The sequence below is a fragment of the Durio zibethinus genome, chromosome 2 (assembly GCF_047325235.1).
Source record: "Durio zibethinus cultivar Kanyao isolate XHJ-2024 chromosome 2, ASM4732523v1, whole genome shotgun sequence".
Lineage (NCBI taxonomy): Eukaryota > Viridiplantae > Streptophyta > Magnoliopsida > Malvales > Malvaceae > Durio > Durio zibethinus.
Window position 1 is genome coordinate 39,549,918 of NC_143163.1, and position 24,288 is coordinate 39,574,205.

Below are 24,288 nucleotides of genomic sequence, written 5' to 3' on the forward strand. Positions count from 1 at the left end.
TTTTTAGTGGCTTTTGATCCTAAATTAATATATGACAAAGATAATCATACATAATACCAAAAAAAAAATCTTGACTACGTATATATGCCTTTTTGTATCTTTGATGATCTCATGGTGTATCTAGAAATTTGACGATATGGGGGATTATGATAAGTTATAATTAAAAATATGGTACGAAGATGAAGGGGAATCAACTCTTTCTGTGGCTGATAACTAATAAGATTAAAATCATTAAATTTTAATAATTGCATTATACTATAGGACATCGTGAGATAACATCAAAAAAAATTCAACCACAATTATGGATCCAAGATTTTTTCTTTTTTTTAGTGTTTATTTATGATGTATATATATATATATATATATATATATATATATAACTATTAATGACTTTACCAATTCTGTCACAAAAAAATTATTCTGAGAAAATTTTGAAGTCGTTGAGAAAAAAATTTTTACTTAAATTTTTTGTTTTTTTAATTTTTAAAGATGTTCATCAACACCCGTTATCTTTTCACATGAATCTGTCACTGCTTAGTGACTTGATATTCAATTATGATATTAAATTATACATGTTAGTTACGAAAAACGTTAAAATTAATCACCTATATCGATCAAGACCCCTGATTATAACTTGAGGAAAATGTGATTCAAATTAATAGTAATTACAAAGAAATTAATTTGCTGATTAAAATTTAGTTTTACTGATAATAAATTATACATACAGAAGTCATTGTTACAAAGTATTTCATATAATCATGCAATGGTAAATTATTTTATGTGAGATCTTTGATAATTGATACCTAATATTACCATCTTATACGATATATTTTCATTAAAATGAATCCAAAAGACTTGGATTTTCATTCTTAAGGCAATAATAATTTATGTTATTGACTATTCGATGGAAGAAAGAGATGAGAAGATATGCACAACTTAATTATAAAGTAAAAAAAAAAAAAAAAAAAAACCCAAAAAGAAAAGATAACCTTGTTGTAAACAGAGGATAATGCCACACCATTAGTTATTAAAAGTAACTTAATCCTAAATTTACTTTTGCAATTGCAGCCATTTCAACACAACCATATAATTATTTTATATTATCATAAACAGCCAGTAGCTGTCCCACAAAATAAAAATATGTATATTTTTTTCTCTTTTTAATCTCTTTGTCATCACATAACCTAAATTAACAAAATAAAAATCTAAACTTTTTTATTGTAAAAAAAAAAGGATAAAATAATTAAATATTGGTTTGGATTTTGTGGAACAATCTGCCTCGTTAGCTACACGCATGATTCCATGTCCCTTCCTCCTTTTGTTTGTTCTGTTATTACCTTATTGGCGTATTGTTCCAACTTGCTTCTTCAAACTGTTCACACACGCAACCATTCTCGAACACTTAAAAGGTGGCAGTAATAAAAAATTGTTTTTTATGTGTAATTTATTTTTTTTTTATATCGAGTTTAGTTTAATAATAATTTAATAATAGAAACAGAGAAACTAAACTAAAGGTTTTATAACCTTTGACTGTTGCTTCAACCTCTACCGACTTGGACAACGACCCAACTTTTCGGGTCAACCCACATGATACTATCATCTCTAGAGCTTAGCCACAAACTTTACTTGGATTCAAATATAATAATTAAATGAGGCTGCAGGTTAATGACAAATGAAGCTAATTGGGGTGATGGGACCGAAACCAAATGTTGCCTAACTTTGCATGGAGGTTTCCAACACTAGTTGAAGAAAATCAAAGAGACAGGCAAGCCAACATAGTTGTTACTTCTGACTATTATTGTAAGAAAAAGGAAACTACCTGGTAATAAATTAACGGGTACAGTGGAGGCAAGTAGGGTGTAAAGTAGGGATACTAGGCAATAGGGGTTACTGTTTCATACAAATGGGAGTTGCTTTTGTTGACTAAGAAGGAATGAGAGGCATCGGTGTGGAAGATAGAGGAGAGGGAACCCCACCATCCCCCCGTATAGCATATGCCACAGAAGTCATCTCATTGGCTTAGAGGTTGTCAGATAGACCTGAACAAGAAAGGTAAGAACTGAGGGGATAAGGAACAGTTGTTTTTGTCTTTGTCTGGCCTTTTTTGCGTCTGTTTTGGGTTCACATTTCACCCCCAAAATGGAATTAGATGCGGATGATGCACAGCAGCCGCAGGAAAAAGTAGACCCAAAATATTCTACTGAGCACAGTGTTTCTAGAAATTACAGTGAGTGAAGAAACATTATAATTGAATGTTTTAGAATTTACACCAAAGAAAAGGAGATGTTTCATTTAACTAGCTTCTAGAGCCTGATGACTTTGCCGTTGGCATCTCAATTTCTCATAAAGTAGATCAGTTGGGGTCTCATTCATATTGACCAAAAAATAAATGCCTTTTCATCTCCCAAATAATGGGTCAAGGAACAACAAAAGTAGCTGTCCCAAGTTTCTTCTTCTACACGAACCATTTAATTTTCTAATGATCATTAACTCATCCAAAAATTTATCACATATTAGTTTTTTTTTAAAAGAGAAAACAATCGAATCCTTCTTGTTGTTGATAGCAAATATCTTTCTTTTATATATAAAAAGTGTTGGTTTATGTTTGAAATCGGATGCAAATATATAAACAAAAAAATCCAATACCTCTGATGCAAAAATAAAATTGATTAATTAAGACATAAATGGAAATTAAGATAAATGGCAATTAAAATTAAAGCGTCTTGAAAACGTTACGAGGAAAATTTCAAGCAACCTTGCATTGGCTTGGCCAGGCTAGTTAAGAGATGAAATGAAATTATGTTGCCGACATGGCACGCATAAACTCAACGTCACGAGGTCAAATAAAATTTAGGCCAGTTGGAATGGGAGTTGTGGCTGGCTGGCAAAGGGTATTGGAAACCCTGCTTTTGTTTTCTTCTGTTGCAGATAAGGTCTCATCTTTCTTAGCCAATCGTCATTCTCTCTTTGCGACACTACTTGCCAATTTTTGTTTTTAATTTAGTAAAATATGGAAGAATTTTTCTTTTTATTTATTTTTGCATTAGAAGACTTGTGCAAATATCGACGTCAACCAAGTCAACAAATTGCCAAATAACATTGAATAGGAGTATAGATCAACAGAGATAGATTTAACAAGAAATTAAACATGGGTTATGTGGAGATTAAGAGATCAAAAAAATTAGATAAAAATTAAATCAAAGGTAGATGTCAATAAATAAAATATGCCGAAAAAAAATTAACAAGTGAGATGACAAGAAGATATCCCATATTTTAATGGTTATATTTCTTAACTTATCAAATTATACTAACATACAATTATAAGAATACTTGTATTTTTTAATGTTTGATGAGTATCTTTAGTATTACATTATATGTACATATATATATATATACACATAATATTGTAATTTTTTCCATAGAAAATAAAGTTTTGCTATATACTATTAATTAGATGCTATAAAAAAAAAGTCAAAAAAAGGAAAAAGAAAGAAAGTGTCGAGCGTTGCATTCAATAGGGTGAGCCACTTGTTTCTGCAAAGAAAGTATTAACCTAATTTCTACTTTTTTTTTTTTTTCTTAATCTCAAATTTATTGTTATTAATTCAAAAGAAAAGTCAGTAGTCTAAAACCTGTATTAATGTCAAATGACTCCAAAATGGTTGAAAATTAGATTGGAAAAACATGTTCCATCTAACATCTGTTGGGTCCCATTTTCTATGCAGAAACCAACAAACAATAACACATAAAAAATGGTGAAAAAAAAAAGAGGAAAAAATTCCTTTCAGACAGACTGCGTGGCCTTGTTTCTCCCATGTAAATTAAAGTTGAAAAAATCATTTGAAATCTGCAGGAAATTTGCGCATGTAGACTTCATTTTCTTTGTATTAAATAAAGCAACATGTTGTACGGATTTCTGAATTTTTTTTCTTTGTTTATTTCAAAAGGTAAAATTGCATATTCAAAGCTTGCAGTTGGCAAGGTGAAATTTGACTGCAAAATAAGACGAAAAAGAAAAATAATAATTCTAATGTATAAATGCTTGTTTGAGAAAGTCCTACTTGTGTTATTTCTAAATGTTTTATCAACCAAACATTAAATTTAAAGCAAAAGATCAGAGTTTGCATTAAACAGTAATCAACTTGGGATTAATGGTTTGCATGGTGATCAAAGTCAATACCTGAATTCAGGGTTTTAATGCGACCCCCCAACCCCAAATTGATGGCTTAATTTATTAGGTTTGCCAACTCCAAACTTCAACTTCCTCTCCCAAGTTTTTCATCAGTCTAACCCGTTAAATTGTTTTTATTAAATGTCACCTTTTAAGAATTCCATAAGTTAATTAAAGCCACAGTTCTATACGATATGAATTAATTGACAATCAACTAGTATTAGTATTATTCATGTAAAATCGACAGCTTTCAACTTTGATACCAAACTTATTAAATGACACTAGGGTTAACCAGAGACCTAATTTACATTATTTTTCTTTGATCTTTCAATATATGCCATCTAGAATACACCCTTAATTAGTTTATCAAATTTCAATTGATTTTAGACTATATATGTATATTAATTTTAGAAAAGCAGACTAATGAGATTATAACACATGGTGATGGTGTAACAATTAGGGCCATCCAATCCAGTTCGAAAGACTTGTTGATCAGGATCATGGTAGATAAGCAATATAACAAAGCGGCAGAACTGCACCTAAGGATCCTGCAACTCCATCCATTTCTCCCATAATTTTTCAGCAGTAATAATAATAGAAATAATTAAAAAAAAAAAGGAAGTCAAAGCCCTTGCTTGCTTTAGTTTTTTTTTTGACATTTTTTCGTTTAATCAAATGTGGAACTCTTGACTGTTACCCTTCCCTGGATACCTACCCATTTTGATTATTGAAGTTGATAAAATATTACTGGCGCCATTGGATTTCTTGAAATTTGAAATCTTGGACCTGAAAAACCTAGCAGCCTTCTCTGATTGCTTCTTGCAAATTGCAACCCTTTCGAGTTTGATTGTTTCTCAATTATTGCTTACTACTAAAACATGTGTTTATTCCGCTCCTTCCCCATTTAGTGCAGATTAGTTGGCAGAAGGGTGCCCATTTCGTTTTATCCTTAAAAAACCAGTAATTAAACGTCTATCCAACTAATTTTTTTTGGCTAAACAACAGGCAGGTTCGATTCCACTCCACTCGCACGCCTCGGATTGCCAAAATTCATGTGTAGACTATTGGAATTAGATGTATAATGAGAATATAACCCATAATATCTTGGTCGCAACTCGCAAATAATTGAATAGCTACTAATTCAATAGACACAACATAAGTTTATGCACGAATCGCAAGCTACAGAGAGTTACTGAATCAACTAATTTAATAACAAAGAACAGGCAAAGCTTACTATAAGAAGATAGAAAATCATATTAAAGAGTCGCCGTATTGTATAGTATTGTGATAAGAATCAGCTAAAACTTGATCTAGCAATGGTAACAAACCTGGGACCTCTTGGTACACATTAGCGGTGTCATTTACATAACTGAATTGTGGATTTATGATCTATGCTCACCAAATGTCACAAATTGGGTTATGATACATCAGTGACCTTATCCCTTTGTTAATCAGTGAGAAAACATAGAACGAGAGACATTGGATTTTACCTGAGAATGCGACTTTCTACGACGACCCATTTGGTTCAAATTGCTGAATGAAGCCAAATTCACAAACTCTTTTTATGAAGTACAGCAATTCACATCTTCTATGGTATTCTCTATAATTGCATCCATGGTCCCCTCTATGCCCTCTTGCTGAGTGGACAACCATATATCAAAATCAGTACTCTCCCTTTCAAGAAGGCCACTAATGAGGATTGAGAGGAAGTGATGGCAATCCCTTGGCGTGCTGACTCTCCATTTCAAGAAGCATCAAGGACTTCTGTCTTTGATACCTGTTCCTCTTTGCAGCAACTGCCGGTAAAAAGTTTATCACACAAAGTGAAAATCAAAATGACAGCAGAAGAGTAAAAGCAAAATGCAACTACCCAATTAGCTGTTAAAACAAAAAGTCTAACATAGAACTAAAGTCACATTTGAATGTTAATTGAATATAGAATAGTTTGAATAATTTTAAATTAACTTATAAAACTGCAAAACAGATTTGTGGTTTCAAACACAATAAAAATAACAATAAAATCAATGAATACTCCGGAAAAAGGGGTAGATTAAACAAAAAAAGCTTCACAGAAAAACAAGATGTCAAATGCAATTTTGGTGCAAAATGAATATGAATTTACATTATAGGAATATGTGGCAGTAGTGTTCATGCCCTCTTGTAGAGAACATGGAACACTGGAAGGCTGTACCACCCCTATTGTGTAATAAATTTTAAGTTTTGCAAAAATGTAGGGAATTAGTAAGGGGGAAGATGCCCATTGACAATTGCATCAGCGGAGACTAGTCTATAACAAACATTAGAGGAAATCAGCATCTTGTGAAAAGTAATAATCACTTCTCACTGTCACTTAACAGATGTAGGCCCTATTCCCTGCAATAAACTAACATATCATGTCTAAATACTCCTGGTTCTGCTAATTGAACCTCCATTTCCAAGTCAATCAGACTCATCTAAATTTGAGTCCCTCGATTAGCCCTTGATTGGGATATCATTCAAGATTCCAATCATGGATCTAATAAATTTAGCTTTAAGATTGGAAGAATTTAAACTTACATTTTTATTCACTTGATAAGAACTTTAGCTCCCAAAACTGGAACCAAGTGCAGTATTGGTCCTAAAGTTTAGTAGTTACAACTAATTTGTTAGCTTCGAATTTTTGGAGTCTCCATGAGTGCTCTAATAGCCTATCAGTACTTATTTTCGCCCCTTTGAGTGATAGTTGAAATATATGCAAGGACAGGTCATGTGATGACAAGCATAAATATATAATATCTCTTAATGTTGATCTACAAATCAAGCAGAGACAATGAATACAATTGAACTTCTGATTTCTGAGTACTTACACATTAAGTCTGAAGGTAGACCAAAATCATAATCATTTTTACCCCGCCTGATACAGAATATGTAGATCACCAATAGCAGCACCAAAACAAAAACAAAGCATGATATGCCTATTGCAATTTTAGCACCATTGGATAAGTGGCCATTCTCCCAAAACAGAGGACAATCCGGTAAAGGAGGTACTCCACACAAGCCTTTGTTACCAGAGAGACTGGAGAAAATAAAACAGTTAATTGAATAAGAAAATTGTATAAAAATATAGCTATTTATGAAATTGGAGCTAGCAACCTTAGACATGCATTTGGCAAGTAAAAATAGATGCTTTTGCTATTTGCATTTTGCCTTTTTATTTTTGCAAACAATGAATGGAAAACAAAAGGCAAATGAGAAAAACATCAACCAAATGGAGCCTAAATTAATCAACTGTATGGCTCTGTCATGCCATCAAATGTAACTCCAGGTTAGGGGTCTAAATAGGTCAAGTCAACTATGAATACTACAACTCGACTTGTTCATTATCAAAGACAAACTCAAGCTTGAGTACCAAGTCGAGCCAAGTTTGAGAATTTTTTACTCAACCCAAGCAATTTATGATTCTAATCAAGCTTCTAAACTTTCAATAAGACCTTTTAGTTACTGTGAAGAAATTAACTTTCTGACAGCATCGAAGGAGATTCTGTACTGATGTATATTTGTCAACTTGGTATCTATACCCTACAGGCTACGCTTACAGTAATGTGTCACTTTGCAATCTTCATATAAGACTACAACGATTTCAACAATTTTCAAATGTTGTATTTTGCAATGTGAATATTCATGAGCATAGCTAATTCTAAAAGGAAAATAATGTAATCTTGGAACTGCAACATATATTTGGGGCATTTGCTATGAGAAACCAATAGAATGTGAAATTACTTCAAAGATGAAATAAGAGAAAACTACAAACTTCAGTGAAAGAGTGGTGGAAACCAGAAAGAAATCCGGTCTTTCTATGCCATATAGTGAGAGAATACCTTCTTAAGACAAGGCAGCTCTTTGCAAGCAAGCTAAACACAATTACCATGATCCACATATTTTTGGGGTAGGGAGTTAAGTTATCATATCAGGGTCCAAAAATTTTGTTTCAAGCTTATCAAAAAGTAGGAATAAAACAACTGGGATCAGTTTTTAACACAAGGGAATAAGAAAGGTTGTCATGAGATTCAACAGTTAAGATCAAGGGCAAAAGAGAGAAATTAATTTTCCAACAACATATGAAAAGAATAAATGAAGCCAAGGAAGATACATATCTCCTCTAAGGCACAAAACTAGTTGAACAGAGTGATGAAAAGTTAGATAAAGGGGAAAAAGTTGGCAAATGCAAACAATTGACATCTATATGCATGCATGTAAATCAGACAAAGGCAAAACATGCAGGGAAATTAATTTTACAGCTATGAAAGTTTACTCAAAATAAAAACATAATAAAGATCAAATTCAGAAATATAACATACTAAATGGTTCCGCCATGCACACCAACAGAATAAAGTTCTTCTGGTACTCGCCCTTCCAATAAGTTATTATCAAGTCTCCTGACAAATTCACAAGCAAATTGTAATGTTAAAAGCAAAGGACCATGCCATAGAAAATATATGGACACATAGAGGTATACACAGTGTGTGTGTGTGTGTGAGAGAGAGAGAGAGACTTAAAATAGATTACACAAAGGAGCAATTTTGGTATCTTTCCATAATTTCCCAAAAGGATGGGAATGTATAGAAAGGTCAGTCATAAGGTCCCCAAAATCCTACTCATGCAATATGATCCATAACAGACTGCATGTTGGTTAAAACATCAACTTATGAAAAAAAAAAAATTGTTGGATGTGTATGCGCAAGGAGATAAAAGAATGGGAATGAGCATACAAGGGAAAAGGAAGGGCATGGCACCCATCGTGAACAAAATTTGAGAAACATGTTTACAGTGGTTTGCCTATCTAAGTCGGAGTCTTCCTATGCCCCAATGATAATTTGTGATTTAATGGAGGATATCTACGGGGAGAGGAAGACCAAAACTGACATGGAATGGAATAAAAATGGACCTTATTTTTACTTTGCTTGCTTAAGATATAGCTGTCCATAGAGAACACTGAGGCAATATATTCTATAGCTTGCCCCATATAGTTGGAAAAGGCTTACCATGTCATAATATTTATCAAAAACATATTGCGATAATTGCAATTATTAAAATGTTCAATTTGTATAAATAAAGGGATTATAAGAAGCATGTGCAGAACAATGATGTATCAAAAAGTGCAAATTTGTGTTAAATTCTAGGAAAAGTACGGGAACAACACGTACACAAGCTGCAGACTTGAAGATGTTAAACTTTCTGGTATGGAACCTGAGAATTGGTTGTTTGACAAATCCCTGAAAAATACAATTCAAAACCAATACATTAAATTCATGAAAAATGTTGATTCACGCATCTAATGATTGAGCCACCACCTTGCAAGCCCATGACTTAATGAAACTATCAAGGAAAAAAAAAAAAGTAGGAAATGGAGAAGGAAATGTTAATGCAAAAATATCAATCTTAAACTACTCCATAAAGATTTAGAGAATATGAACAATGAAAATGCATATAGATAAACCTGATTCAACAATATTTTTGCTATTTAAGAAAAAAATCTAACAAAAGAGAGAAAAAGCGCTAGGAAAAAAAAAAAAGAAAGACTGTTATAAATGTCTACAGTGCACTTTATATTAATAAAATAATTAGAACTTACAGTCGAGCAAGGGATATTTGACCAAGCCCAATTGGTAGAGTGCCCTCCAAAGAATTAGCACTTAAGTTCCTGAACGGTTAAAAAGATATAGAACTTACACTAACAAGACATGTAATTTTAAAGGAAGCAACAATAAAGGACTACAAGCTATGAGTTAAACGCTCCAAGTGGGATAATTTAGAAAGGAAATCATGCTTAATAAACCATTTACTCCCTGTATTTTTGCTATATAATATTCACCATGCATTTGTTTGATGATGCTGAGTTCAGGACATAAAAGGTTGGCGGCAGATACTTACAGGTTTACCAAGTTTGACAAAAGACTAATCTTGTCACCGATATACCCCTTCAAGCCTTGACTTCCAAGATCTCTGCAATATATGCATACGCAATATATATAGATATAAGCATAAAAAATACAAAATTTTGACTCTTGTACAGGTATAATGGCTCTGTCTAACTAAAATAAATTAGTAATTGGACATGTTGACCCAAATGAAGTGCAGATTTCTTTTTTCAATTCAAAAGCAAATTAAAAAAAAAAAAAAAAAAAAAACGAAAAACATGTGTAAAGACACCTTTGTGTATCTAATCTAGAATCTTCTGATCTTGTGCTTGTCCCTCTCTACTAAGTTATTCTTTGTCTCTCAAACATTACCTTCATCCTCTTTTACCACTATCTCTCATTTTGTCTCTCCACCTTCACACAATACTTCCTCTCACTAAGAAATTACTCCATCTCTCTAAGCTCTTATTGTTATCTACATTTTACTTTAAAGGTTTATTTCTTTTTATTTTTATTTCATTGGAGTATGAGAGTTGTGATTTGTAGAATAGGAACAAAGACAGCACTTACATTTGAGTTATAACAAGGCCTGTTCCATTCTTGTTAGCATGGCATGTAACTCCTTCCCAAGCATCCCAATCAGTAGGAGCACAAGGGTCACCATTCCATCCCATCCGGTCAGGAACACGGAGCGAATCTTTCAATGCTCTCATTGCAATCACTACAAGACAGATTGCCACATACATGAATGTCATGGAAAAAAAACCCTAACCAGTTTCTTTAGCAAAAACATTATTTACAAATTTCTCAACTTTTTCTGCCTACTCATTTTCTAAACCAAGAAAACCAATATTTCTTCCAAGAATCAGTTCATTATTCTTCGAAGTCCTGACCCTTAACACCTATGTTAAACATTAAGGCCCATTGAAGAGTCTTCCAGTTTCTAAGGAAATTAGAACAATGACAAGCATATTCACCATCTTGCCAAACTTACATTTATCACAGCCACCTATCAGCTATCAAATCCACTTGGTGAATGGCTGTGATAGGAAGACCATTAATAGTGAGTGATTATAACATTTCTCTGGAAATTTTGAAATTTCCATCAACCAAACACAGCCTCAAAAGTCAAAATAAAAAAATGACTGTGCTACACTTCGTTTCTAATTTGCTTAAATTAATGCTAAACTATAAAAAACTAACCTAAGAGCAATCTTTCATACTTAACCTAAGAGCAATTATGTAACATTTACTTAAAAACATCAAACCTTTCAGTTTTCAATCAGAGAACTCCCGTTTCTCTCCACGCCAACTTGAAAATAGTAATAGTTATTATTAAAAGTAGAGAACTGTCATATTGTTCCTTCTAAAACTACCCAAAAAGTCTAACTTTCCGATTGAAGAAGCCAATCACTTGAAGGACCAACCAAACTCACATACGTAACTTTCAACTCAACATGCATATAATTATCAACAAAAGAAATAATAAATTTGGCATTTTTACCTTGCTCAGGAACCGTGGACAAATCAGCTGGAACCATGGCGTAATTTTCAAGTCCACAGATCAAAGGAGCCCCTACCACAGGCAACAACTTCACATTCAACACAGAACTGCTCAAATTCTTCTCTGTATAATTTAAACTATAGGCTGCGAAGCTCCCCACTTGCTTGAATATATCCACTCTACTAACATTCTTCTCGTTCACCAGCACATCGAACACCCTCTCCCCTGCCTTTTTAACCGTCGAATCAAACTCCGCAAAATGAAACCACACCATGTAATCAAGCTTCGCATCCACTGCTAATTCGTATTCCAAACCGCCGTCAATTGTCACCGCCGATTGGTACAATTTCATCGGGAAGTAATTCGGTGCTTGCTCGGTACCCGTTATTTTTTCGTTAGTAGTCATAACTCTAGCGGATTTGGATTTCGCGGTTCGGTAACCAGAATCGGATTGCCAGGAGCGGCCGAAGAGGTCCTGGTCGGTGGTGAAACCGGGTCCCCATTGTGATGACCCGGGAGAGAGTCTCCCGTAGTTGACTAGAATGTAGCTGTCGCCGGTTCCGGCGGAGTTGTAGGACAAAGGATCGATCTGGACGACTTCGAGAGAGCCGATGACAGGAGGGTCGGTGGCAATGCTGTAAAAACAGAAATCGAGTTGACCGTCTTTGACGAAAGCGAAGAGATCGGAGTAAGCGCCATCGCGAGCGAGATTTTCGGGCCAAGGAGAGCGCCAGGAAAAGACGAGAGTGCCCTCGACGGAAGCGTCAAAGGAAGGGGAATGCGATTTACCATCATAGTTGTCGTAAACGGTGAAAGTGCGGATGTAGTAACGGCCAGCAGGGAGAGGGACGTTGTAGCAATTCTTTTTGCCAGAGGAGAGCGGGAAGTACCGGAGAGTCTTTTCCTGTTGGAGATGGAAGTGGAGCGGCTCCGAGACCACGGCGGAGGAGCCGCCAGTGAAGAATTGATCCGGCGACCAGGAGACGTTATAGGAGTCAGTAGAAGGAGTGAGGTAGCCGCAGTCAATGTGGTAGCTAGTGTCTGCAAAAAAAAAAAAAAAAACAAAACAATGCAATTACGGTTAGGGAGGATAGAACGTAAAATGTTGAACAAAAAGGGCTGATGACTGCTTACTGTAAGGGTAGGGGAGAGGGAAGGCAGGAGGGAGGAGGAAAGGGAAGGAAAGCAGGAAGAGGAAAAGGAAAAGGAAGGACATGGTGAGAAGAATGGGATTATTAGCGAGGGATTGGGTGTTCGGACACTTAAACTTTTTAGGAGGAAAAGGTAGGGACTTGAAAGGGAGGAGAGGAATGGGGCGAGATTAGCGGTGCGATTGGCGTTGAGTGAGTGAGGAGTTAGTTAAGTAAGCTGCAGCCGGTGGAGTACTTACTAAAATCAAGCTCAGATTAGGTGCAAACTGTTGATATGATTTGATGTGATTTGAAGCTGGTAAGTTAAATCAAAGACCTTTTATACGGCCCACTCTAATCACTTTTTTATAGTGCATTATTAATTAATTCACTTTTCTAAAGTTTCTAATGTAAAAAAAAAAAAAGAAAAAAAAGAAAAACAGATTTAGATTTTTTTTTTTTGTTAAAAATGGTAAACCATTGACGAATACACTTTTTTAAAGCCATTCAAAGGATACTACTCTTGATAAAAAAAAAATCCAATTTCTTCATAAGATTTTGAATATCAAATTTCGAGGTAAAGTGTCCTTCAAATTTCAAGATTATAATTAAATAATATTTATAATTATAATATAATTATAATATTATATGAAATTTCTTTTAATTAGAGAATTATATTCTTCTAAGTTTTTATTACTTTTCATAAAAAAAAAAGGATGATAGATAGATGGATGGTCTAATTTTTTTAAATGAATTATGTTGAGAATTACTTTTTTGTTGGATAGTATTAAGATAAATACTCTCAAAATAAAAGATTTTATCAATTAAACTAACTTAATAGTAAGTTTTAAATAATTTAAAAATACATATTGTATAACAACATAAAGAATAACTAGTTAATGATGATCTGTCCATTGTTGCTGGATATCAAATGTCAAAAATATTACTAATGAAGTATGAAAGATTAATTAATTATGGGAAAGTAGAGACATTTCAATATTTAACGACAACAGATGGTTGAAGTTGGGAAAGCATTAGCCCAGACGTGCCATCCATGCAACCAACGGTCCAACACGGCACTGCTCTACTCTGCTTTGATCTGGTCCTCTCATACAGCCACAAAATTTTTTTGTTTGGACATGTTATTGTTTTTTTAAGGCAAGGGTTTGCAGTTGTGTTTATAGTTATTTTTTCATTCTTATTCATGAGAACAAAAAGGACCACCAAAATTCACATGCCCAATAGAAGCCAAGTGTTTGATAATTGTCACGTGTTGTGTTTAAAGCACTAACTCCCTCAACCACAACAATAACGGCGAATTAATGAGACAACAAACTAAAATATGAAGCTTACAAAATTTTGTGCCTCTGCTTCCCACCTAAAAATCAATCCCCCCCCTATATTCACAGCTATAAAATAATAGAGAATGTTTAAATGTCTGATTGTACGAGTATTCGACAATTATTAGACACATGCTTATAAAATTTTCATATTATTTATTTAAAAATAGTTTAACAATACAAAATAGCATTACTCCAGAAATATGCACGATGTTATGATCTACCAACAAAAGTTTTAAAAAAGGAAGTTGAAATACAAATATCAGTTAACAGAGCCCCTAACATGATAACTACATTTTTGTCAACTGATCATTAGTTTATGGTATGTATATTAAACAAATTTTTGGAGATTGAACGATTTAGATAGGTAATATGTTTTTAAATGAGTTAAGTGGATAGAATTAAAAAAAAAAAAAAAAAGACATGATAGCCACGTTCTACTTGTTACGTTGATTATGTCTTACTTGAAGCTTTGGGAGTGTTTTTATTTCTATAACTAATAACTAATCCATTAAAAAACAAAAAAAACTACTAGCCTTTGAATTTGGTTCTTCAAAAAGAAAAGAATGTCTTTGTATTTGGTGGATTAAGTAGCCAAGTTTCATCTTTCAAGTGTTGATGAGCTCACTTCTCAATCTCAAGTCTCACCCGTCACATGCATGCTTGAAGGTCATCTTGTTTTGTTGTTTTCTCTAACATCAAAGACTGAATTGGAAGAGGATAGATCTCTTACTGCTTCTGTAGCATTGCTTTAGGTAATACTGATGAACTAGTTTTACTTTAGGTAAGCCGGGGAATGGTGGCTTTATTGGGTGCCATTACTCATAAGAAAGTAGTGTGTTGTAGGTTACTTCATTTATCTTGGTAAGTATCACCCACTAATAAAAAACTATTGCAGAAATTGCAGTTGCAGGCAATTCGTTCTGGAATTCGAACAAAATGCTTACTTGATTGAATTGAGTCTGTGAGTTTAATTCAAATGTTTCAGAGGATGTCTTGCAAGAGCTGCTAATCCATCATTTGAAGACAGAGAAGATCCAAACATCTGATTGGACACTTTCAGGGAAAACTTTGAGCTTTCTATTTTGGACCATGACTTTTGAGTTCAGAAGATTAAACTGGTTATTCTGCCCGATCCAAAAGGGAGAAGGCCTGATCGGGTAGAAAAGCCTGTTGCAGCCCATCAGCTGTGGATAATATAACGGATATTAAGTTAAACCTTGTTGTTCACTGATTTCTGTCAACGTGTAATATGTGGTGTGCAGGACTCTTCAATCCAGTTAAGCCCCTCTCTTCCACAATAAATACCTGAAATAACTGTCACTGTAAGACCAACTCAAAAATGAAAAAACGGGAATAAAGCAACTAGTGGTCTAAATTTGAAGCCGATTCACGTAAACTGCAGTGTCTCTTTCTATCCGTTTTGTTTCTTCCTCTCAGGCTTCAAGCTCCCCAAATTAGCCTACCTCACCACAGGCATCGGCATGGCCACGGTTGCAGCCGGTGGAGTTAACATCGGCCTTATCAATCCGTACAACATTCAGAAACTAATAAAACACCCATCTCATTCTCCATCTACATTTCTTGGCAAGAAACTCAAACTCGCAATCTCTCCTAAAACCAACCTCTCAAGTCTCAAAACGTTCAGTGTTTTGTCCTTGAAAAGTGAACTCATCGATGCAGTTCGTGATCTCTTTGTGGGAGTGGGAGTGGGGTTGCCATGCACTGTCATGGAGTGTGGTGATATCATATATAGAAGCACTTTGCCCAAGCCCAATGGGTTAACCCTCACTGTACCTGGTGCAATGTTGGCTTTGGGTGCTGTGTCCTATCTCTGGGCTACTCCAGGTGTGGCTCCTGGGTTTTTTGACATGTTTTTTCTTGCTTTTGTTGAGAGGCTGTTTAGACCAACTTACAGGAGGGTGAGTGAATTCATAGCCAAATTTGGAGTTCAATTATATTTCCTTGTGGAATTTGTTTTGTGGTTAAAGGCGTTTGTTTCTGATTGTCCAGGATGATTTTGTTTTGGGAAAGAAGCTCGGCGAGGGTGCTTTTGGCGTGGTGTATAGAGTTTCATGGGCTAAGAAGCCTAACTCAAAGGTATGGAATGTTTGAGAAATCTAGTATTTAAAATTCTGTTCATTTCTGCATTCCTTTAACTTTGCTTTCTATCTGAATTGCGATGTTAAACTGTTGAAGTTAGTTGCTTTCATTAGTAAGTGGATTTGGATTATTTGATTTTAGAAACAAACGGAATTGATGATATGTTTATTCAGCATGAAGATTCTCGATAGGTGATTGAATAGGCTCCTTGTAAGTTTCCAATAGTGGAATTGAATATGGGATGTCAGCTTTTAACTAATTTTTTAGTTTTGTTCATCATCAGAAGGAGGGTGACTTGGTCGTGAAAAAGGCTACTGAGTACGGTGCAGTGGAAATCTGGATGAATGAGCGTGTGCGAAGAGCATGTGCAAACAGCTGTGCTGATTTTGTATACGGCTTTCTTGAGGTGCTGATCTTTAGCCTTATCTCTATAGATAAAGTTTAGTTTGATTGCTGAGACTAGATCATTTATTGTTTTTTGTTTCTTCTTTATCCATTTCTAGCTTTTTTGACTTGAAATTGTTCTCCTGAAACATCTTTCAGGGTTCCTCAAAGAAAGGAGGAGAATATTGGCTTGTATGGCGTTTTGAAGGGGACGCCACACTTTCAGATTTGATACAGAGCAAAGAGTTCCCCTACAATGTTGGTACTTTCTCTCATCAGCTTTTTTTTTTTTTTTTTAATTTCATTTTTATTTTCTTTTTCCCCGGCAATTATTTGCCAAATATACCATTTTAATACACTTTGTAGATGCCAGTTTAGCTCTCTAATTAATTGCCAACTCTAGTAATTCTTTTGTATAACATCAGGTAGAAACCATGATACTTGGGGAGGTCCAGAACTTGCCCAAGGGCTTGGAAAGGGAAAATCAAATCATTCAAACTATCATGGGACAGATCTTATTTGCCTTGGATGGGCTTCATTCAACAGGAATTGTGCACAGGGATATTAAGCCACAAAATATTATTTTCTCTGAAGGTAATGGTAGCATGCTTTACTTAGTCAATAAAGATTTTCCAATTCAAGAATTCCTAGATTAACTCTTTGCTGTTTTGAAACTTAAGCAGGGTCTCGTACATTTAAAATCATTGATCTTGGAGCTGCCACAGATTTGAGAGTGGGCATTAACTATATTCCAAAGGAGTTTCTTTTGGATCCAAGGTAATTTCTTATCTGTAAGCATCAAAGATATCTGATTGCGGACTGATGTTAACAAGTATTATCCACCATGGCTGTCGTCATAATTCATTTCTGTTAGCTTTTTAACCTAAGAATAGGTTAGGTGCGTGGCATGCATAATGTTCCCCTGGTCATGAATTGACTAGAAAAATGCTAAATATGTCTGTAGTGCAACAGGATATTGTGGAATATGAAATAAAGGTATTCAGTTCAACATGGAAATCAGTGAAGTAATGTGAGGAAGACAAATAGAATGCCTCTATAATCAAAATACGTGCGTAATGCAAAATTTGCAGACAAGTTTTCATTTCTTAATCCTGTAACAAGTCTTGAGATGAGTTTATATTCATCTAATTGCAAATAATTCAGTTACAATCACACATAAAAATGACTACTTTCACTGCAATGTAGAGGTTATCAGGATCCCAAGCAAATATACTACATAGCAACACTTCATCTATGTTATCGTAGTTTCTCCTTAATATAGAGTCTGCATGTTTGTGCATCACATGGTTCAATCCACACCAAGGTGACCTCTCTTTCAACATAGCCTTTGAATCTTATATGCTTTATGACCTTCAGGCCAATTCCTTTCTACTAATTCTATCATGCTGTTATGGAAGGTTACTCCCTCATTGTAAGTCCATATTCTCTTTGGTGTTATGTATGTTATTAAATGTTGAATTTGGTTATTAAAACCACATAGGTTGTACTAAATTACCATCCTAAGTCCTTGTTCTGCATTTCATCACTGATTCTAGTTCCACCAACTCTCAAATGCCAAATACAAATTTCAACTGGTATGACAAAGCAGAAATCATTTTACGTAGTTTGACAAAAAGGATCAGTAAAAATTCGGAATATAAATAAAGTAAAGAAATCAAATATAATCATCATATAATTCACAAACCCACCATAGTACTATCATTTATTTTCACTTAGCAGTGTCACATTCTGGTAAAGCATTTGTTCTGATTTAGTTTTATCTTTATCCTGGCCACAATAAATGGGAAGATATACAAACCAACATGAAATTCTAGTATAAGTAGATCATGATATGTAAAATAAGGAGAAAAATCATCAAACTCAACAGCTCAAGAACTTCAATTTGTTTAAGTCAACAATTTTTAGGTGCAAAAGTCAAAACTTAACAAATAAATAAAGTGAACAAATCAAACATAACCATCACATAATTCACAAATCCACCATAGTTCTATTATTTGTTTTCACTTATCAGTGTAGCATTCTGGTAAAGCATTTGTTCTCAATTATTTTCATTTCAGATCATGTCATTTACGTTAAACCCATAAATCAACATCCTCTTGAATGAGAAGCTTGTGAAATTGTACCACAATTAGATCATGAACCTTAATAAGGAAAGAAATCATCAATGTCAATAGTTCATGCACTTCATTTGGTTTAAGACAACAAATTTTAAGCTCAAACTTTAACAGAATTACTCCATATTTAACATTAGCCTAGAAACTTCCATCAACTTAGATAATTATTTCTGTCAAAAACACTTTCTCAAATTGACATCTTTGATGGATACTTCAGAACATAGCATCCAACTCCATTTAATTTCTTCTTAATTTATTAGGGATTCAATTTTTCTATTTTTTAGATATGCTGCACCAGAGCAATATATCATGAGTACACAAACTCCATCTGCTCCCTCTGCTCCAGTGGCAACTGCACTTTCCCCTGTTCTATGGCAGGTTGTGTCCCAGTAGATTCTCCCAAGTTTATTATTACGTTGGTCGTTTGCTTTCATTGACACAAGTCTTTTTGTTGTTATTTGCAAACAGATGAATCTGCCAGATAGATTTGATATCTACAGTGCTGGTCTCATTTTCTTACAAATGGTGAGTGGAAGATAATGCTCAAGTCATCTTTAGTATTGTTTTGTTTTAAACCTCATAATGTTAATGCTAAAGTGACGCAACAGATGATGTTTATAGCAGATAAAAGTTTACCTTATCCAAATTAACACCATATTTGAGATTATATATTCAGGTGACTAGTGGAATTAGTTCAAATAATATAAAGACAAAGCATTGCAATGTTTAAAGCTGATTTTCTCCTGCATCAATTGCAAACATGGTCAAAATTAAAAATGAATTGCTGAAATTTTCATAGTGCATGAAAAATCACTTAGAGAAGATGTGGGAATTTTCAAGATGGTATCCTCAAAAGTTGGACTTGCTCAAGAAAAAAAAATCATTTATGGAAAGTAGTTAAGCATCATCAACAATCTATAGCTTCCAATGTCTATAGCTAAGCTTTATAACACATTTGGTTTAGCCTTTAAATAGTATTTTATGCTGTTTTTGGCAATACCCTGGTTGCAATCAAAATGCTAGAGTTGAAAAACTAGCTGTATTAAACTCATAAGTTTTAACAATTTTCTTGAAACAGGCATTTCCATCATTTAGGACGGACAGTGCCTTGATTCAATTCAATCGTCAGCTAAAGAGGTGTGATTATGATTTGGTTGCATGGAGGAAAACTGTAGAGCCTCGTGCTAGCCCTGATCTCCGGAAGGGCTTTGAGCTGCTGGATTTAGATAATGGGATAGGATGGGAACTTCTGACATCAATGGTTCGCTACAAAGCAAGACAAAGAATCAGTGCAAAAGCAGCTTTGGCTCACCCTTACTTCGATAGGGAAGGACTATTAACTTTGTCCTTCATACAGAATCTGAAGCTGCAACTCTTTAGGGCTACACAGCAGGATTATGGGGAAGCTGCCAAGTGGGTGACAAATCTAATGGCAAAATCTGGAACAGAGAAAGAGGGTGGCTTCACAGAAGCACAGCTTCAGGAACTCAGAGTCTGTGTCAAACTGTAGTTAATTAGAATGCATTCTTGCGAACATCATAAACCGGAAACCTTCAACTGAGTATTCTTATCATTGTGCAGGATATAGAGCCTAAGAAGAAAGCGAGCCCACAAAGAAATGCTCTCGCTTCAGTTCTTCGACTTCAGAGGAAGATTGTTAGAACATTGAATGAGAGCATGGATGAGCTTAGCAGACGCAGTAAAAGCGTATGGTGGAGCAGGTGGATCCCCAGAGAGGAATAGAGTTTGTATATACATATTTTTTATAGTTTCTTTTTCTCTTTTTGGGTGTAAATTTTGTGTTTTAATGACAACTGACCATTCTGATCGAACAAAGTAATGGTGATAAAAGGAATTTAGCTGGAATTCAATAAGAACATACCAGGAATCTTTTTAATGCACGTGTAAGGGCATTTGAGAATAATAAAAGTTTTAGTATAGTTCTGAATTAACTGAAACTGCTATGAAGCATGCTGTGTCTTTGCATGAACTTCTGAAGACTATAAACAATTTCCGTGATGTTTTCGTCTGAGGTTCCAAAGTACAGCTGCCAAGAATTGTACATTGTTTAATAGGAGGTACTTCTCTGCCTTTCCAAAAAGTAAAGAATTTGAAAAAAAAATCTTTTATTTTCCATTTTTGGAATAAAAAACAAGAGAAGTACCGTTGAAGTTATTGGCACTGGTATATGCATTTTCCTCCTTGTAAGTAACCAATTAAAAACCATGTCAAAGAACACTAACAACTTAAGGCAAACCAAACCTAAACTCATCCATCTTTTGTTTTTCTTTTCAGATAATGTTGTTTGGAGTTGTCAGTCGAACACCCTGCTCCACTTATTATTCAAGAAAACTAGAGAGCTTTCATAGAAATTAGAATGCTTTTCCATATCCCAAAGCCCATCTGCATTATTAACTAGCACATTGATTGGGAAGGGCCAGGCAGGAAATTAAGTCAAGTAACATGCTATAACCTATTATTGTACCATGAACAGCAATGACCTTGCCGGCCATGGAGAGCTGATAACTTAGACACCGTGATCAGCTTAAAAAAAATCCATCCGCACGTGATTAATTAAGTACTAAATGAACTCTCATGCAAGCTTCTTTCTAAGCAAAGTCCATCATAGTTTAAATATAAGCAAGGAAACAAATGTAATATTAATGCTAATCAAAGGCAATAATAATTAATAGAATCATAACTTTTTCTTTCTTTTTTTGTGGTTTTTTACTTGTAGAGTGGAGTTATGTAGTGAGAGGTAATACTCTCTCATTTCTTAGCTACTTGGATGCATATTAGGATAAATATTTTAGTTCTTTGACAATTGCATCATTTTCCCCCATCCATTCCTTTCTTCTATGATAATCCAATTATAAATGGAAAAAAATTGAATTTATTAAGAGATCTAAAAAAAATTGCCTTGATCACCTCTCCCTTCTCAATGGTTCTGATCAAATGGTTTCCGAGACTCCAGCTATATGAGTTGGGACCCTCCTTACTCACCTTGGAGACAAAGAAAGAGCTAAAGTGGCATTGGAAACTATTAGCCAATCGAATAATTGAAGGGTTAACAATTTAAACTGCAATTGAGGGAGAGGGAAAGTGATGGGAGCACAACATGTGGGAAAGAAGTTGCATGATAATAACGAAGCAGCAAGAACATCAACAAGGTGATGGGACTAACTAAAAAAACTATTTGATCAGTACTTCGTGATTCAAAATCATAAATATATACAAGATGACAAAGAATATTAATTATATCAACAATGTTGAGTCTGTTAGAGGCAATGCCATTTACAAATCACGATAACTTCACGTGCAACTCTGACCTCCTTGTTCAGTACAATGCAACCAAGCCAAGCCATTTTATAAATGTAAATGCTGTAGCAACAGCAGGAGCGACCACTTTGATCTAAACCTGTAAAACTTTGATCACAGTGCATTTCATAGATTAATTTATGTAACATTGTCTCTAATCTAGTAAATTGAAATTCCCAAAGCTTTGGTTGTCTAAACACCCCATATTTATGTAACCATTTTGATATTCTGCTAGGGAACAATTACTGAATTTGACCACAGAGAATTAACCCTTTATTGGAAGCATAAATTATTGCATATTATAACATGTTATATATTCTTTATCTTCAAAGGTTGTGATGTTATAACTAAGCACAGTTTTAAGCATCAATATAAACAATATGATTAGATAAAGCTTACAAGATCATTCGAATTGCCAAATGAGTATGCACATCATGCATGGTATCATTGGTATATATTATGCTCCTGGTTTAAAATTCTTGAACTTAAAACCTAAACTTAAAATGATTCAAGCACTTGTATCGATTCATGCACATATAAGTTTTTCCCATAAGTTTTAATTAGGCTGAGATTGAAAGAAAAAAGCTTAATTATATGGTCCAGATCATGAATCGAGATTTTGTTACTTGACATATAAGTTAACAGGCAGTACAAATAATATCTTGAAATCTTGTCTTGACTCATAAAAAGAATGGAGAGGCGCTCTTAAACCTATATTGACTGCCTAAAAATATCGTTAAAAGATAGAATAGAAAATGTTAATTGTTTACATGGAGCGAGGGTTAAGGGAAGTTAGCGTCCTATTCCTATATATAAAAGGAAATGGGAGGAACACGAGACCAAGCAAGTGGTGCCTTGCTTTGCTTTTTATGTTTAGTGTATTTTAATCAATCACTTAGTTGGGTTTTGAGCTCTTACCTTGCTGTTATCAGTCTTATTATTGTTCTACTATAATGGAATCTTTGGTCATAACCATGAGGCTTGAGGTTTTTGCTTCCATGACTTTTTTTTTCCCTGGAATTTGGCATGTGGGTTTACTGATTCTTAGGGGATTTTATATTGTACTTGTGATCAATTTGATAGCAAAGTGGCTTCAAACTCCTGCAAAGCCAGTACTTCTGATGAATATTTTCAGCTGCCAACTTCAAAAACAGGAAGAAACCATTGATTTGGATTTTGGAAATGCAAAATATTTCAATCTTTTTTATATTATAATATTCCTTTTAATTATCTCATCTCTACTGTGACCACTCTGTCAAATGCTTCACCAGGATTTCAACCTAGTGAAATCTAGATGTGAATTGAATTTAAATTCCTAGCAAATCTCAAGGATTACAATGTCGGTGCATGGGATCTTATTCTAGTTGGTCTGCTGCCAACTTTACATAGTTACATCATTTAGCTATATATAACAGAGCTAGCATAATGTGATGCATCCATTCAAAGCTTGGAAATAAATTTTGAAAGAAATATTGGTTAAAACTCAAGAACCTCAATATCCAGAAATATGAAACTTACAGCTTTTTTTTTTTAAAACAATTTTAAGCCTAGAGCTGTCCAATTATTATGTTTGTGCCAAAAAATTATGAATATTATGTTAAATGATGTAATTATAAAGAAATACGTTAGAAAATAATTATAATTCTCTGACAGTGAGATGTTTATGGCATCTCCTTCAAAGACACAAAGATGCAGCCTAGCCATGTAATTTTAATCCTCATTAGCAGTTGCACAGCGTCTCCAAAACTCAGTTTCTTGTCTCATCATAAGTCATTATTAAACATTAATTAGTTTATCGTTTAGATTACTATAAATAAAGTAAAATTAATTAATCATCCATGACAACATTGTTCCCTACATTGATGATCTTAAATTAGGGTCATAAAAGAAGATAAGGTGAGCTCATTATCAAATGTTAGGTCTCTAATTAGACAAAGTGAGTGGAAGTTAATATGAATTGTTATGTAGGATTCAACTATCTTTTTCTTTCTTTAATTTTCTTTTTCTAAAGAGAGTTGGTTCCAACAGAAAAATAAGGAAGAAACAACAAAATAAAAAGCAATTCTTTTTAAAGAAAAAAGAGATGGTCTCCTCATCATCCATTAATAATCTACTCGTCATCCGCAAATTGAAAGGCAAAGGCATGAATAATTATAAACAAGAGAAATTTGCTAGCTTATTGAAAATTATGGCCGACCCATTGTGCTGGTGGGTGATGCCTACAGAAGTGAGGATATAGGGTATGACATGGCAATGAGAATGAGAGAGAGAAAGAGATAGGGGCTCGTTCGTATTTCCATTATCAT

At 34.3% G+C, this 24,288-nt stretch overlaps 2 protein-coding genes across 2 annotated transcripts; one reads left to right on the forward strand and one right to left on the reverse strand.

The window, feature by feature from the left end:
- Positions 1 to 5,401: 5,401 nt before the first annotated feature.
- LOC111318406 (receptor-like protein 4) lies at positions 5,402 to 12,933 on the reverse strand. The gene is made up of 9 exons (XM_022921259.2): positions 12,707 to 12,933; positions 11,573 to 12,613; positions 10,639 to 10,789; positions 10,082 to 10,153; positions 9,783 to 9,851; positions 9,355 to 9,423; positions 8,509 to 8,586; positions 7,018 to 7,226; positions 5,402 to 5,967 (listed from the first exon to the last, which is right to left on the reverse strand). The coding sequence occupies exons 1-9, from the start codon at positions 12,786 to 12,788 to the stop codon at positions 5,861 to 5,863; spliced, it is 1,878 nt and encodes a 625-aa protein (XP_022776994.1). The 5' UTR covers positions 12,789 to 12,933; the 3' UTR covers positions 5,402 to 5,860.
- A 2,437-nt stretch (positions 12,934 to 15,370) lies between these two features.
- LOC111317643 (serine/threonine-protein kinase STN7, chloroplastic) lies at positions 15,371 to 20,565 on the forward strand. Its single transcript, XM_022920081.2, has 10 exons — positions 15,371 to 15,964; positions 16,056 to 16,142; positions 16,429 to 16,551; positions 16,689 to 16,787; positions 16,955 to 17,123; positions 17,213 to 17,306; positions 18,949 to 19,042; positions 19,133 to 19,189; positions 19,743 to 20,156; positions 20,246 to 20,565. The coding sequence occupies exons 1-10, from the start codon at positions 15,527 to 15,529 to the stop codon at positions 20,405 to 20,407; spliced, it is 1,737 nt and encodes a 578-aa protein (XP_022775816.2). The 5' UTR covers positions 15,371 to 15,526; the 3' UTR covers positions 20,408 to 20,565.
- The last annotated feature ends 3,723 nt before the right edge of the window (positions 20,566 to 24,288 follow it).

What these genes read in the sequence shown, in the direction of transcription:
- LOC111318406 (XM_022921259.2), bottom strand. Translation starts at nt 12,788, where the DNA reads ATGTCCTTCCTTTTCCTTTTCCTCTTCCTGCTTTCCTTCCCTTTCCTC. An exon ending in CAAATATCCCTTGCTCGACT is followed by an intron (nt 9,424 to 9,782) that starts GTAAGTTCTAAT and finishes TGTATTTTTCAG; the next exon opens with GGATTTGTCAAACAACCAAT. An exon ending in TCTTCAAGTCTGCAGCTTGT is followed by an intron (nt 8,587 to 9,354) that starts GTACGTGTTGTT and finishes TGAATTTGTCAG; the next exon opens with GAGACTTGATAATAACTTAT.
- LOC111317643 (XM_022920081.2), top strand. Translation starts at nt 15,527, where the DNA reads ATGGCCACGGTTGCAGCCGGTGGAGTTAACATCGGCCTTATCAATCCG. An exon ending in AAATATTATTTTCTCTGAAG is followed by an intron (nt 17,124 to 17,212) that starts GTAATGGTAGCA and finishes AAACTTAAGCAG; the next exon opens with GGTCTCGTACATTTAAAATC. An exon ending in CACAGCTTCAGGAACTCAGA is followed by an intron (nt 20,157 to 20,245) that starts GTCTGTGTCAAA and finishes ATCATTGTGCAG; the next exon opens with GATATAGAGCCTAAGAAGAA.